Below are 15,604 nucleotides of genomic sequence, written 5' to 3' on the forward strand. Positions count from 1 at the left end.
AGTCAAGATGATATTATCTCAAGAGAAGCGATCATATTTTAAGTATTATCTTCCTGTGGTTCAACCTGGTCACTATTGCTTCGAATCAAAACTCTCCCAAAGAAGTGAAGTCGACATCCACCAGCATCCGGTGATTATGTCTCACAATACAGTCGTTGACAGTAGTTTTACTGCAAGTATTTTATCCGATCTCTTTGATTTAATCTGATGATTTTTGAGTGAATAAAGAGAACCACCTCAATCATTCTCAAGTACATTAAGTACACAACTTATTTAGAGATAAATTATAAGATTTTTAAGTGTTTGGTATCTATGAATGCTTGATGTTTATGTTGTTGCCATGTTGCAGTGAGATTTTGTAATTGGTAAGGAATTCAACCTCCTTTATTACCATGAAGTATTGAACACCATCGAATTTTCATAAATTAATCATCGTCACATATGTTAACGTTATCGTTAAAACTCACCCAAGTCGGTGCTACATCGATTATCCTAGCATGTCTAGATATCATCTTATCCACTACGAAGAAAAAGCATGAGATAACAGGAGAATTCAACAAAGAGAACGAACGCTGTCTTCATATGGAGTCCAAACGAGTAGTGTTGGAGTTGGCCACATAACATAGTCCCAAAGTCGAACAGAAATTACGAAAAAAAAGCAAAATGACGATTGTGTTGTCCGTCACGGCTGAATGATTTCACCAAGGAACAAGATTTATGCAAATTTTATGCCGCTATAAGGACTAAATTATAGTGTTATTACTGGTAGTTTGTAAATAAAGGTCTACCTTTCGTGCTCTAAAAATCATTCAGATATTTAAAAATAGTTCTAATTACTCTAACACATAGGTATCGACAATTAGTGCCAGTCTCAGGCCACGGAAAACGTTGGATACGGTTGGATCAAGTCTTAAAAAAGTGACTTGAAAACAATGAAACTGGGAGGAAATAAGTTACTGGGAAGAGCCTTCTGTTTTCATTCCAAAGGTGACGTTCCCTTTCAGCGTTTTGCATCAAAACTCCAAATGTTAACCAATGTGTGCAAGCGTTCCACTGCTGGCAAGTATTCATTTTTTGTGAAAAATCGTTTCAACACTCTCGTATCCTTCGACACATAAGAATCAGCAACGACCAACAACGTCAACAAAATCCTCATAAAGCAATCTGGAAACTTGCCTTTTAACACGATAAGACGAATTTCCTTCTCCAATAGTGCGTAAGGTTCTAAAACAAACATAACAAAGAGATTTAAACTTGTCAAATCATTCGTGAAAATGTATGCGATATTTAGACAATGCAGTTGTCATTATTAATTTGATCAAGCATCCATCGTACCACATATAGCAGTGGAAACACGTTTCTGACTCGATGTCATCTGTCAAATACGTCTTTACTAGTGAGCCACAAAATTTTCCAGTGACAACACCTAATGGCTATTCAACTTTTCTTTGATGTATGAGAATAGATTGAAGGTTTACTTCGACATACGAAGTACCTCCAAATACACACACGTAAATTATAATGAGCAAAGCACATATTTCCAAATGCAATGTCATTCTAGGCAATCCAAATACAACTCAGTTTCCCGTTTGAGCTATTGGGAACTTAATTCCTACTTAATTCACTGAAACCCACTATCCATCCAATCTACTTGCCTCCAGTCTTCCACCCAATTCATTAGGTACCTGATTTTCCACCCAATCCACCAGGAACCTAATCTCTCACCCAATCCACCAAGAACCTAATCTCTCTCCCAATCCACAAGGAGCATAATCTCTTACCCAATCCACTAGGAACCTAAATTCTTACCCAATCTGCTAAAAACCTAATCTCTCACCAAATCCACCATGAACCTAATCTTTCTCGATGCATACGACAAATGTTTTATCGCATCTTGGCTCACATAAAATGTAATTCTTACCAATTTTTACAGTTCTGTAGAGTCTGCTGAAGCCAAAACATTCGCACTTCGTCTTTAATATTTTCAAATCATCCAAACTGTTCAAAATGGACGTTGCACAATTTTTTCGCGAACACAACTTCCATTTCATTGCATAAAAAACACATTCGTCCAAAGTCAACTCGTTGCTGGCAGTTTCCATTCTCAAAAGATGAGCAAAGGCGGTCTCGTCAAGGTATGTGTTCGTTAAAGTTTTATCGAGAATCTAAATAAAGAAAAATGAATGTTGGAGAGATGACGTGCTGAGCAGTGAAGTGCTGAGCAGTGACGTGCTAATTGCATTCAACACATGGCAGATTTCTTATTGTTAAACGATTATCTTGCACGGTGTAATGTACATTTGCAAGATCATAAAAACACGTCCCTAAATTTCAGTCAATACACACATTTACTACAATACGTTCCGTGTTTGAATAAGGCCCCAGAACTCAGGTAATTGGGTAATTGGAAAAATACAGTCTATATTTAGATGTTATAATGTTTCACATAAAAACATCTGGTTCAGTGAAAATATATTCTATGCAAATGACGACATAATGTCTTGGTCTTTAGCACGTGAATTCTTCACAATTTCCACCCGTCATTTCATATTCTAAACTAAATTTTTCCGTAAATCTGACGAACACGACAATTTCTTGCTGTCATAGGTAATAACAATTACTTAGTGCTAATGCTACGATGCATTTAAAACCATCAATATCGAGCTTTCTCGTGTCGGCTATACTCTATACATAATGACTGTATATATATGTGCCATTAACGACATAAAAGAAATTCAAGCTTAATGTATGTAGCTATACAAATGACTTGAAATTGTATAATGGTCCCTTTAAGAAAAACAACACGAATCTGATGGACGTCTTTGTTGAAATTCAGATGATGATAACACTTCTTGTTAAGCATCCAATTAAAGAATGCGTTTATCGGTTAGAGATTCAGAATTGATGAAAATGTTTAGTCTGGCAAATTGAAGTTTTGCCGTTTTATTTACCGTCTTCAGCTGCAGTACCTGATCCTAAGACAAAAAAATTTTCATGTTCATTCGAAACTAAAATCCTATGACGACTTGAAACACCAAAAGGAGAAATTTTTCCTTTCGAGCTAGAAAACTCTCAACGGCCTCCCATAGAGGCATGAACAACTTTTAAGACTTTCAAAACAAAATTTTTCATTTTGTTCATCAATCCACCTCTTCAAGTCACATGATTGCGTGTTGCTTTCATCGATGATTATAAAAAATATCAAAGTCACCTTTATCCTAATCTTGCCATCGCCAGTCCACGATTGAAATTTACACGAGATCTTGCCAAGAGCGATGAGTTCCAGCAAAACACACGCATAGACAGCAGCAAGCATAGGTGAATTCACCCAAAGTCCATCGACGTCCCCTGTGAACCAATCCCGCCAAAGTAACATACACGCTTGAGACAGCGTAACTGTGTGTTTACTTATCACCAACTCGTTGGATTGGAAAAGTTGCGAGCAAAGAATGTCTCCAACTTTGTTCGAAAATTCTGTCGCTATTTCCCTCCTCTTGTTCAGCGACACAAAACGAGCAACGTTAAGCATTTTCAAAATGTAAGCGAGCACTCGCGATCACAAAATGGCGAACGGTTAATCGCGATAAAATGTGCTGACGCCTCCGCGTGTGATAAATTTAAAGTCAAGTAAAACGAGCTAAGATACAAAATGAGCAAGACGCAATGATTGGTTTACAATCATCTCTTAATAATTTAACACTAGTGGTAGCTAAGTTCATTTCATTACGGGCCATCTGCTGCGCTCGCTACGTGATGTGAAATTCTAAAGCAAACACACTTAAGGATGGCGATGAAAAATTCATACATGTATATTATATGCGAGTGAATAAAAACATCGAAAAATGAAACTGTTTTTTTTCAACCTCAACGATTTTGCTGCTTTTAAACATTTAAATTAAATACATGCATTACCCTAATGAAAAATTTGAAATAATAGCAGATACACATAAAAAATAAATAACATCTAATATCTCCATTAACAGACAATTATTGTTCTCTAAAACCTTTCTATTCTGTCATCCTTGGTGGGAGGGGATCATCCAATCAGGGGTTACTCTGGCACCGCTGAGTGCAAATATATTTTTGTCAGGGGGGTGTTTATATCTCAACGAAGATTCCGGTGGCAAATCGTTATTTTTCTTTACTTCTCGCCACTATTTAACAAATTTGCTGTATGTATCATGTGTGTTATCGATTTTCAAAGCAAGCGAAAATTTTAGATAAAACACAAGCACTTACTTTTGTAACATGACAACGAAATGAACACGATTTCAAGATATGTACATTAGCAAACGACTGCTGGCCATTTTTTTTACGCACAATACCTTCAACAATTCCAGAACCAAGCAAACATTGTTAAAAAAAGTCCATTACAACTTAAGGAAATTTTTTATTCATGATGATAAAAAATTTCTTGTCGTCGTCACTTAAAGAAAAATTGATCAGTACATTTCATAAATCGATTTTCCATCATTCCTCGCAGACAATTTCAAGGTTGATTTTTCTTTTTAAAATTTCATATCGTCTTCTGTTTGATGTAAATTGAAATGCTTTGTAGATTTACACTATACATGAAGTCTTATTTTATCATAATATTTCATATCACACTGTTCCATAAGAATATCAGCAAAAGTAAATGTCTCCGATGCAAAATATAATTACAAATTATGAAGAAATAATTTAATTTATTACGAGTGCGTGAAATTCACTTTTTAATTTCAAATTTTTTGCATTGGAATGCAATGGATTTCAAAAAAAGCAGCTTAACACTGCATATCATGCATGTGTGAATATCACCCCCCCTCCCAACTATCGATCTTCTTACGCTTATCACTATGAATTCTCACACTTTCTTCGGAAATTTCAAATTTGTATAAATTACGTGTCATTTTGATAATACAACTATATATCCATTTATATATCTCAAGTCGATTGTAGGTATGATGAAGCATCACTGAACACATTGAAACGATACTGATCATGACGTCAGCACATACCTCGCTATCTGGTTTTCTTACCCCACTTTAATTTACCGTATTTTTGTTCTACTTTATCCATGTCGATCCCTTTATTCTTGGGTACATGTGTGAAACGACAAGCATCACCGTACGTACAGCCAGTCGTTCGATAAAAGTAACATTCGTTGCCATTCGTAGAGCCTGACGGATTGGGTTGCTTATCCACGAACCCACTGTCAATATAAGATTAAGATTTAATGGTCAATATAAGATTAAGATTTAATGGTCAATATAAGATTAAGATTTAATGGTCAATATAAGATGAAGATTTAGTGCTCAATATAAGATGAAGATTTAATGCTCAGTATAAGATTAAGATTTAATGGTCAATATAAGATTAAGATTTAATGGTCAATATAAGATTAAGATTTAATGGTCAATATAAGATTAAGATTTAATGGTCAATATAAGATTAAGATTTAATGGTCAATATAAGATTAAGATTTGATGGTCAATATAAGATTAAGATTTAATGGAAAAACCAAAAAAAATGTAGGTTTCTTATGTTTCATAGTAATATAAGGAAGAATTACATGTCCACTATTCACAACTAGTATGCAACTCAAAAATATTAAATTTCGTTCAATATTTAAACGGAAGGTTTAAACGATTACAGAGAGTCCTATTTAATGTAACAGTTACTTACTTTTTTGACGGTTTTTCCGTACCCTGACCTTGAAATCGTATTCTTATGTATTGTCCAGCAAGTTTATACCCCTAAAAGGACCAAACTTGCGCGTGTAAGATCATAACTTGCTAAAAACCTAGATTCAAATTTTTTTTCAAAGTAAATGAAGTAGCTACTTCTCATGTAAGCTTGGCATAAAAAGTCGTGCTAAACTTCATGTAAGGGTGTATGAAATAAACCTCGCCGAATGTTTAAGCAATTTTATCAAATATATTAAATAAGAAAGAAGAAATGGCCTTTATTATGTTTAAATTACATTAATAAAAATCAACATGATATCAAATGCATGTGACAAAAGAACAGAGGAAACCATAATTCATTTAGCTATACCTGGAGCGATTGCAAAGCCTTAGCGGCATTTTCTCTGTTTTCATAATTGACAAATGCACAAAAACTTTGCGGTAAAATTCGAATCAATGTTATTTTACCAAATCTGTAAGAAAGTGAATTCAATTAAGGAGGAAATTACATGAGAAATGCAGTTGGATAGAAAGTAAATAAAAACAAAAACCAAGGTTTAATCTGGGTTTACCTCAAACGACATCTTGAGATGGGTTGAGTTAAACCAAGCTTAAATCTTGGTTAGTGGTGTTTACACACCACTAAAAAATCAACCTGGCATAATTTTAACCTAGGTCAAACCCAGGTTAGTTTATGTCATTGGTAAGTGTTGAGCGTATTCTCATAGATATATTTGTCTAAGTTTGAAAATTGGTAATCCAGGCATTTAACATATAAAAAATGAAAGTTTCTCCAGATTGTTCAAAAATTATTTTATTGAGCTTTCGACTCGTTGCTTCGAGCTTACTAAGATTACATGTAAACAGTAATTTCCTCATTCTGATGAAGGCTCAAAGCAACGAGTCGAAAGCTCAATAAAATAAGTTTTAAACAATCCGGAAAAACTTTCATTATTTAGATATATTTGTCTGTATAGAATAATAATGTGTCCTACTTGGAAAATAATTGAGCAAGTTGTCTCTCTGTCACCAGTTGCCCGTCAATGTTTCCAACCCATAATGAAGCAATTGGATCAGCATAAGCAGGCCTTAAATAAAGTACATTTTTGTTGATTATTTTTACTAAATCCCATGATACCTGCAGAAGACAATCACTCACTGAAATTGGGACATCAGCTAGATTTTAGGTCTGGATGGTCGTAATCAAAGATGTTAAAATTTATTCAAACATTTCGAAATTAAATACTTTTTAATTACTTAGACACAAAGTAATATTCTCTTCCTGGAAAGTCTTAAACAAGCATTGTTTTAGTAAGGATAAAGTCTACAAAATAAAAACCCAATGTTATTTTGAGGTTTCGCGACAAAGGTCTTAAAATCATCTTCGTCATCACTCCTGAGGCCAAAATTTCCACGTGCTTTAACTCGATACTAATAAATATTTACATTTCTAAGCACCTAAGAGGCAAGTGTATTGGTAAAACTATATTCCTTAGAAATTCAAAACCAATAGAGGCCTTCTGAAAATATTTTGAATTTAAAATTCGGGAGCTATAATTTATTTTGACTAACGCTAGATCCACAACTGATCTTCATCATCACTCTTGTGGCCAAAATTGCCGCGCGTGTTTTAACTCTTAACTAAAAGTAGGGGATTAAAACATTCAAAGCATTTACTTCGGTGGTCCTTGGTCTTCATCGATCTCGCCATCAGACACATAGATGTCTTCCTCATTCGTGGCAATATGAAGATCTTTTACTGAACACACATAAAACAACGAAAAAAAAAATTCAATAGTCGCCCTTTAAAATGGAAATAAAAAAACCAAATGGAGATTCGAGAATGTTCAAAAGCCTTTTCCCCAAGTTTTTCATACCTTTTCCTGAAAGAATTGCATCAAGAGCATCACTAACGGTCCCATACAGACGTATAGCTCTTACACATTGACCATGACCAAAACCCATGTCCTAAATAAATCATTATGCGCATGCGTCACATAGTACAAGATATCATTGAGTCGACGTGAATTTCAATTTAAAACAAACCTTTAACTGCTGCACACGAACTCTGGACAATTCGAGTTTCGCGTCTTCACAGTGTCTATCGAGTTTGAGAACTTGAAGAAAGGCTTTTTCAGCTTCCGCGTATTGCTGGCAAAGTAAAATTTGCACGAATTCATAGTTTTCAGTGAACCATGAAAGATTACTATGTGAACAGTATAAATAAAGGCAGTATGATATAAAAATCATCTTACAGTAAAGTTCGCTCACCTTAAGGCCAGCTAAAGCACGACCTTTTCGAAAATAACCTTTTGCCCAATTTGGGAGAATCTTTATTGACACTTCAGCGTCTTTAAGCGCCTTCGAGTAGTCCCCCAAGCGATCATAACAAAACGAACGATTTCCAAAGAACCTTGAAGCAATATGAAGTTAAACATGTAGTTGAAACGAAGGGGGTTATGCTAAAGCACTATAATTTAACAGTCAAGTAAACACAGTCTAATAATGTATAATGTCAAACACTTTTTTTGTGTTTATTAAACAAATTTCATTTCCACGTTTTATGAACAAGATTGATCAAAGCATACTCAGTTATTACACTTAATCTGCTCGAAGACAAATATAGACCTCTCAAGAGCTTCACCATATAAAAATATATGTACATCACATACTTAGGTAGATAAAGCAACTCTTGTTTATCTCATAAGCTTATATTCACCATACTCCGGTATTGAGCACTTTTTCCTAATATTGTTTTCTTTACCTTGTTATTTTATGTATCTTAAAAATTGCAAAATCATATATTTATCAAAAGAAACACTTATGATAGGCAGTTTTATGCTTAATAAAGTGAGTGAAAGAAAAAATATGATACTGGATAATAGAACTGACCAATAACCAGTGTCTTAACTGTCATGTGAAATGAAGCAACAACAGAAAGTAAAAACGTTAATAAGACATTTTACCTGAAATCTTCATCGTGTAATAAAATGGCTTGTGTAAAATAATTAATTGCTTCAACATAATTTCCTTCATTTGCTTCACTGTTACCAAGTGCTAAATATATTCATGAAAAATAAAACACGATATAGTCACGTGATACGTTATTTTTAAATGGGCGCCATATTTGGTGTTAACGTGCAACACAGAGATCTCATATGTAAAATACGTTCATCCAGAGATATCAGAAAAAAAACACTTTCATCCAGAGATATCAGGAATAAAACACTTTCATTTAGAGATCTCATGAGTGAAACACATTCATTCAAAGATCTCATGAGTGAAACACATTCATTCAAAGATCTCATGAGTGAAACACTTTCATTCAAAGATCTCATGAGTGAAACACATTCATTCAAAGATCTCATGAGTGAAACACTTTCATTCAAAGATCTCATGAGTGAAACACTTTCATTCAAAGATCTCAGGAGTAAAACACTTTCATTCAAAGATCTCATGAGTGAAACACTTTCATTCAAAGATCTCATGAGTGAAACACATTCATTCAAAGATCTCATGAGTGAAACACTTTCATTCAAAGATCTCATGAGTGAAACACTTTCATTCAAAGATCTCAGGAGTAAAACACTTTCATTCAAAGATCTCATGAGTGAAACACATTCATTCAAAGACCTCATGAGTGAAACACATTCATTCAAAGATCTCATGAGTAAAACACATTCATTCAAAGATCTCATGAGTAAAACACGTTCATTCAAAGATCTCATGAGTGAAACACTTTCATTCAAAGATCTCATGAGTGAAACACTTTCATTCAAAGATCTCATGAGTAAAACACGTTCATTCAAAGATCTCATGAGTAAAACACGTTCATTCAAAGATCTCATGAGTGAAACACATTCATTCAAAGATCTCATGAGTAAAACACGTTCATTCAAAGATCTCATGAGTAAAACACATTCATTCAAAGATCTCATGAGTAAAGCACTTTCATTCAAAGATCTCATGAGTAAAACACATTTGTAGAAATTAAATAATGTTCAATCTTACCGGCAAGATGTCGACTTCTTTGGATTAATTTCTCTCTTTCGGACTTTTTATCAGTTTGTTGAACTTCTCTATTAGAGGCTTCATTATTAACAGTTCTATTTACAATTGTATTGGAGCTTGTGCTCGCTGCTGAGGTCGTTTCATGAAATGTGGACGTTGCACGACGAGCGGCATGGTTGAAAAATGCGCTTGACGTATCCCAAGTCTCATCCTAAAAATATGAACGTTGTATGTTTTTTTGCAAGTGCAGTATCGTTACATGATTGTAGATGTTTGTAGATGTAGATTGTCCAGGTTAATATAGTCAAGACATGGACTGTTGGTGTTGACTGATGTTTTGACATCGTTAAGGGAAGACTACCGCTAAGGTTTAATACCTTACATAAGATGGCTACCATTAAGGATGTCAAAACATCACTGAACACCATTGAATTAAAATACATGGAACGCTATCTGAAGCAAATTATTGAATCCAAATCTTACACCCAGACACGCGTGTGTAGTGTTTCAAGTTGTTGAAAATTGATTGACTACACACGCGTGTCTGGGTGTAAACTTTGGCTTCAAGAATTTATTAGACTTTTCTATTAAAGATAGCGTTCCATGTATTTTAGTTCAATGCTCAACACAAACACAAACAATCTTTATCAAGACTGCACTAACGTGGACAATCTACATCAACAAAGATTGTATGTTTTTATATCTATCTCCATCTTAAGGAAAAAGTCATATATAACTGTACTGCTCACGTGGGTGTTGTCGTCATCCGAACACTCGTGATCTCTGTTTTTCGAAGACATTGGACAATCCTCTTCGTTTCCTTTCGCTATTTGTTCATCGCCTTCGGGATTTATATTTTCTTTCGAGCTGTCTTGATTTTCTTGAACATTCTCGACTTTTTCAGTTGATGTTGTCACCTCATTCGTCTAAAATATCACGGGAATTTATTCGCTGATAAACTGGACAAAATGGTCCAAAACTGCAGACCTGCAAACCTGCAGACCAGAAGGTCAGTTTTATTCCACTTGAAAATCTTTTATTGAAAAACAACTCAATTAAATGGGAAAAAGCTTAACAAATTCGAAAAAAAATGCAACAAATCCGAAAAACAATTAGATCCAATTGAAAGAACAACTCAACTATTTCGAGAAAAAACTAAATGAAATTAAAAACAATTTAACGAATTCGTGAGAAAAATTGATTCAATCCAGGATAAAAAACAAAATATCCTGTTGTGTGCTCGGGTTAAAACGACGGATTAATACAAGAATTAGACAGGAGTTAAAAGCTCTTGTAAAACTTCAAACTCTGCAGCAAACTTTGCCAAAAAAGGAATAATTTGAATTTAGCTGGTAATTCAAATATACGTAAATCTTCGCTGTCTCCACACATCAGCATTTTTATCATTGACGAGTACCTCATCAACAAATGTTGTACTTCATCAACAAATGTTGTACCTCATCAACAAATGTTGTACTTCATCAACAAATGTTGTACTTCATCAACAAATGTTGTACCTCATCAACAAATGTTGTACCTCATCAACACATGTTGTACCTTTTTACTGTCGTTACTTTTCTCTCGTTCTCTTTTCTTACGATTAGCTCGATTTCTCTGAAAACAAAATGGAGGCAAAACTAGCTATGTAACCGTGTGAAGACGAATATTGCCAAACAGGAATAGTGAAAAAATGAGCTACGGATCCAGGGAACGCGCAAAATGTGTTCTGGACCTAGAGAATGTATGCCAACCAAGATGCATTGCGCGTTAATCACCACGTGACGGCCATATTTTGGGTGGCGAAAATGGCGGATTTTCTCATTGTAGTCAATGCAACGTGGACAAACGATAATAGATATTGTAAAATTAAACTTTTAACCAATGTTTTTTTGCTAACTCTCAGATAAATTAAACGACGAAATGTCGAACATGAATTCAGAGTGCTGCAGGCTCAAAAAGCAACGATGTCAACATAAACAAATACGCGCAATGCATCTTGGTTAACACAAATTCTTTAAGCCAATCTTTACATTCTGAATTAGTCGATACGTTTATGTATTAGTTGATATAACGATGTTCCATTAAAACTCTGTATGAAATAGGATAGAGTACATTCTCCTGTATCCAACATTATCAATAAACAATCCTTCATAATTACGTAGGAGGGCATTCGGACGAAAAGTCCATTAAGGTTTAGTACGCACTCGAGAAACATTTCAATTTTGTCTGATTAACATAGCTAATAACCAAAAAGACTAAATAAACTTTAAATAAAAACGGGTGAAATGAAACCTTTCTTCTAGCTTTGCGTTTTTCCGCTTTTTTCTTCGATTTCTCCTCTTCCTGTATTAATTCTTCGGCATTTTTTCTTGCTTCCTAGATATAAACACACGATATTACAAATGCATTTCAAAAACACCAGAAATACCACGAGAAACAATCATATCGACAAAGTATACATTCAACGTCGTATATGATAGAATTGCAGCTTACTTCTTCAGATATTTCTGGACGGACCTGGTTTTTCTTTTTCAAAACTTCTTGCTTAACTGGAAATTAAAGTATAACACACCACTTACATAAAGGGAATACACACCATTCCTATTGCAAATTGCCATGTACTTTGCCATCACTTTCTCAGCATTTCTATTTGTAGTAGTTTTAAGAGGAATGAAAGCAACAGGAAAAACAGATTGATTGATTTGAGAGAGTATGAGAGAGACACAAAGGGCCGAAATGCCCACTAAATTTCACCTGTTTTCAAGGCCGTTCTATAGGCAACCAAACGTCAACCAACCTTACGTAAATTTCGTAGCTACTCATACAAACTTACAAGAATTAGCTGTTGCTTTACTGACTCTTCTTGCCATCATATCAGAATACTTTGCATGATGTTGTCGACTTCGATAAATGGGAAAATCGTCGTCCGAGTCAGACATAAGAAAATCATCATCATCATCATCATAGTCGTCGTCATTGTAACCATCATATTCGTCATTGTATTCATCATCCGAATAAAAAAAATTATCTGGAGCAAAGTCTATAAAAATAACGATTCAAAGACAAATGACTATAATGAATGAACATACAGGGACCGCGGAAATCAATAATTAGCGAGGGGGGGTCATATTCACACATGCATGTTATAATCCGTAGAAAACACTAAATTTTAAAGGAACTTAATATGGCATGTCATGCATACATGAATATTACCCCCCCACCCTCACCAATTATCGATTTTTCGCAGTTCCTGACTTAAGGAGGTGAAGATGTAGAAGTGTAAGTAAATGAATTTAGTGAAATTACTGCATTTTAACAAAAGACATGCAACTATAAAAGGTCACATCCAGCAAAATTGTGTAAAGTTTAAAAATAAACAAGCATGACGGTGCTAATCCTTCCAGGATTGCTGGAATATCATAAAAAACAAGATTCCTGACACATAATAACCTGATTCTAACGGATAAATGACATGTCTTTGGCACTAGTTTCAAAGTGTATATGGCCATCAAGCAGGTTGTATACAACTGTGTATAGTCTGCATATTTATTCACTGTAAAATGTCAATACTCACATCCATTATTGCTGAAGAATATGTGAGCAAACAAATCAAACATATCTGCCTAAAATGAAGTACAATAAAATTTATCAGTGTCAGCATGCAATCAATGCTCATCAAATGTATTGTGGTTTTATATGAGAATGTACCCCTGAAAACATCTAACTGAGAAAGTTGCATACATTGCAAATTCAACTCTCCCCATGTGAAATGTTTTGTTAAGTCCACACTACCAACCACTGATATCCTGATATTATCATCATACATTGCAAATTTAACTCCCCCATGTGAAATGTTATGTTAAGTCCACACTAGCAACCATTGATATCCTGATATTATCATCATACATTGCAAATTTAACTCACTTCCCATGTGAAATGTTTTGTTAAGTACACACTACCAACCATTGATATCTTGATCTTATCATCACACATTGCAAATTTAACTCACTCCCCATTTAAAATGTTACGTCCACACTACCAACCATTGATATCCTGATATCATCATCGTCTTCCTTACTGGTCAACCTCTTGTATGCCTCAGAAATTTCTTGAAATTTCTTAATTGGATAAATAATGAACAATGATTACATCAAGAAGGTGTTTGTAGCTGTTGTCCCAACTAGTTAAACTGGAAGTTGGCTGAGAAAACTCAAGATATTTTATTTATATTCTGCAGTTATATCCACAGCATTTGTGCAACTGGCTTCGGAATTTCAATGCACTATGTAGTTACTTAGCTAATCAGAGCTTCATACAAGCCATCATAGTTGTAAATTAAGTTGGTTAAACAATTTGTTTTTATCTTGGCTTCCGGCACAAAAAGGGAATTTTTACATACATATATGAGACCAAACAACTAAAGAATTTCATATAATTTTTAATCATTTTATATACCTTGGTTGATTCAGCACTGTTGCTATGTTTATCCGGGTGCCATCGCAGGGCTAGCTTTTTATAACTTGCACGAATTTCATCTTGTGTGGAGCCTATAGAACAGATGCATCAATATCATTAATCACTAGTTGCCATTTGACATTTCTATATAATTAGTTGATAATGGATATGGTTTCTTTATAAGAAATAGCCTTATTATTACACCAGGTTATATTGTTACATTAGGCAATTGTGGGTTTTGTTAGGTAATAATTATTGATACCACATTTATATTGTGTACTATTCATTTGGGAGTGACAAAATGACAATTAATTTTGCTTTCACATTTGGATGCAGTTTTGCAAAATATTCAGCCGATAACATGTGATAACAACAGAAATGCAGTCAAGAATCATATCTTTTATTATGCAACAGAAGTTTAATTTTTATATATCTGATACAAAACTGTCTCATATGAATGCATTTTTACTGCTTAAAAGGAAAATATTATTATGTTGACTAAGCATATTCTTAAAAATTAAATAATTTACTCATTGAGAAAACATGCCCTGGCCGTTTTATAAATATTTAGTGAGCTTAGATAAATTATTTGAAGAGCGAATACTTCAAAAGCACAACTTTTGTTTGTGGAAATTTTTTAGCAGAAAAATTATAAGGAAAGGAAACTATTTATGATAGTCTAAAGAAGAAAGTATTTTCCTCGAAAATCAAACAAGTTTTTAAATTGTATAATTTTAGCAATATAAGAAAACTTAAAATGCAAATCATTGGAAGTAATGCATCCATAGTTTGCATCATAAATTTCAGTATATTTACAAAGTTCGGTATAGTATAGTATAGACAGCACAGCACTTAACTGCATTAAAGACAAACATATTAGTTATAAATAGTAAATACATTAACCAAACCTTCAGCTATTTCAAGTATTTTCAGCGCCTCCGATTTAGTCATGACCATTTTTGCGCCTATTTAGTTCACAACCATTTTTTATATACAAAATACAAAATCTCTCGTCGCCATATTGAAAATGGGGCACGTCATCCACACCCCCCGTGCCAGGATCACAGCATTCGTAACATTACCCATAGATGTTACCAAATGTTATTAATGTTGCGATGTTACCAACAAAGAGGAGTGGCTCCCAACGGACGAAACATATCAAACAATACACATTTTAATTCGTAATTTAAGCAGATTTTTCATTTTTGAGTGACAGCAATTTCGATGATAATTTATGAAGCTACATAGTACGAAATAACTTGTGGTAAAACCTACATCGGCATAACACAAAGATGTCTGTCTGTACGGCTCAGAGAACATGCAACCAGGCTCTCTTCTAGTGCAGTTGGCCAGCATTTCTCTGAGTTAGAAAACGCTCAATTCCTGGCTACTCTACAAAACCAGTTTTCACAACTCAATGATCTCTCTCCACCTCCCAGAACTCCCTCTCCTATAGAAATCCTTGTATTCAA

General features: G+C 34.3%; 1 protein-coding gene across 1 annotated transcript; it reads right to left on the minus strand.

The window, feature by feature from the left end:
- Positions 1-709: 709 nt before the first annotated feature.
- LOC124444693 (dnaJ homolog subfamily C member 21-like) lies at positions 710-15,155 on the minus strand. The gene is made up of 21 exons (XM_046995324.1): positions 15,041-15,155; positions 14,133-14,224; positions 13,721-13,795; positions 13,252-13,300; positions 12,511-12,717; positions 12,171-12,226; positions 11,970-12,053; positions 11,235-11,291; positions 10,427-10,603; positions 9,678-9,888; positions 8,633-8,723; positions 7,938-8,079; positions 7,713-7,817; positions 7,544-7,634; positions 7,344-7,425; positions 6,662-6,754; positions 6,037-6,139; positions 5,665-5,735; positions 3,212-5,191; positions 1,922-2,165; positions 710-1,224 (listed from the first exon to the last, which is right to left on the minus strand). The coding sequence occupies exons 1-19, from the start codon at positions 15,087-15,089 to the stop codon at positions 5,002-5,004; spliced, it is 2,025 nt and encodes a 674-aa protein (XP_046851280.1). The 5' UTR covers positions 15,090-15,155; the 3' UTR covers positions 710-1,224; positions 1,922-2,165; positions 3,212-5,001.
- Between the last annotated feature and the right edge of the window lie 449 nt (positions 15,156-15,604).

Source organism: Xenia sp. Carnegie-2017, unplaced genomic scaffold, assembly GCF_021976095.1.
Source record: "Xenia sp. Carnegie-2017 unplaced genomic scaffold, XeniaSp_v1 HiC_scaffold_21, whole genome shotgun sequence".
In the NCBI taxonomy this organism is placed as follows: domain Eukaryota; kingdom Metazoa; phylum Cnidaria; class Anthozoa; order Malacalcyonacea; family Xeniidae; genus Xenia; species Xenia sp. Carnegie-2017.

Bases quoted from the DNA above. Each gene is read 5' to 3' on its own strand.
- LOC124444693 (XM_046995324.1), bottom strand. From the start codon at position 15,089: ATGGTCATGACTAAATCGGAGGCGCTGAAAATACTTGAAATAGCTGAA. The intron at 10,604-11,234 runs GTACAACATGTG...GTGATATTTTAG, and splicing joins AAAGTAACGACAGTAAAAAG to ACGAATGAGGTGACAACATC. The intron at 9,889-10,426 runs GTGAGCAGTACA...TCATATTTTTAG, and splicing joins CGGATGACGACAACACCCAC to GATGAGACTTGGGATACGTC.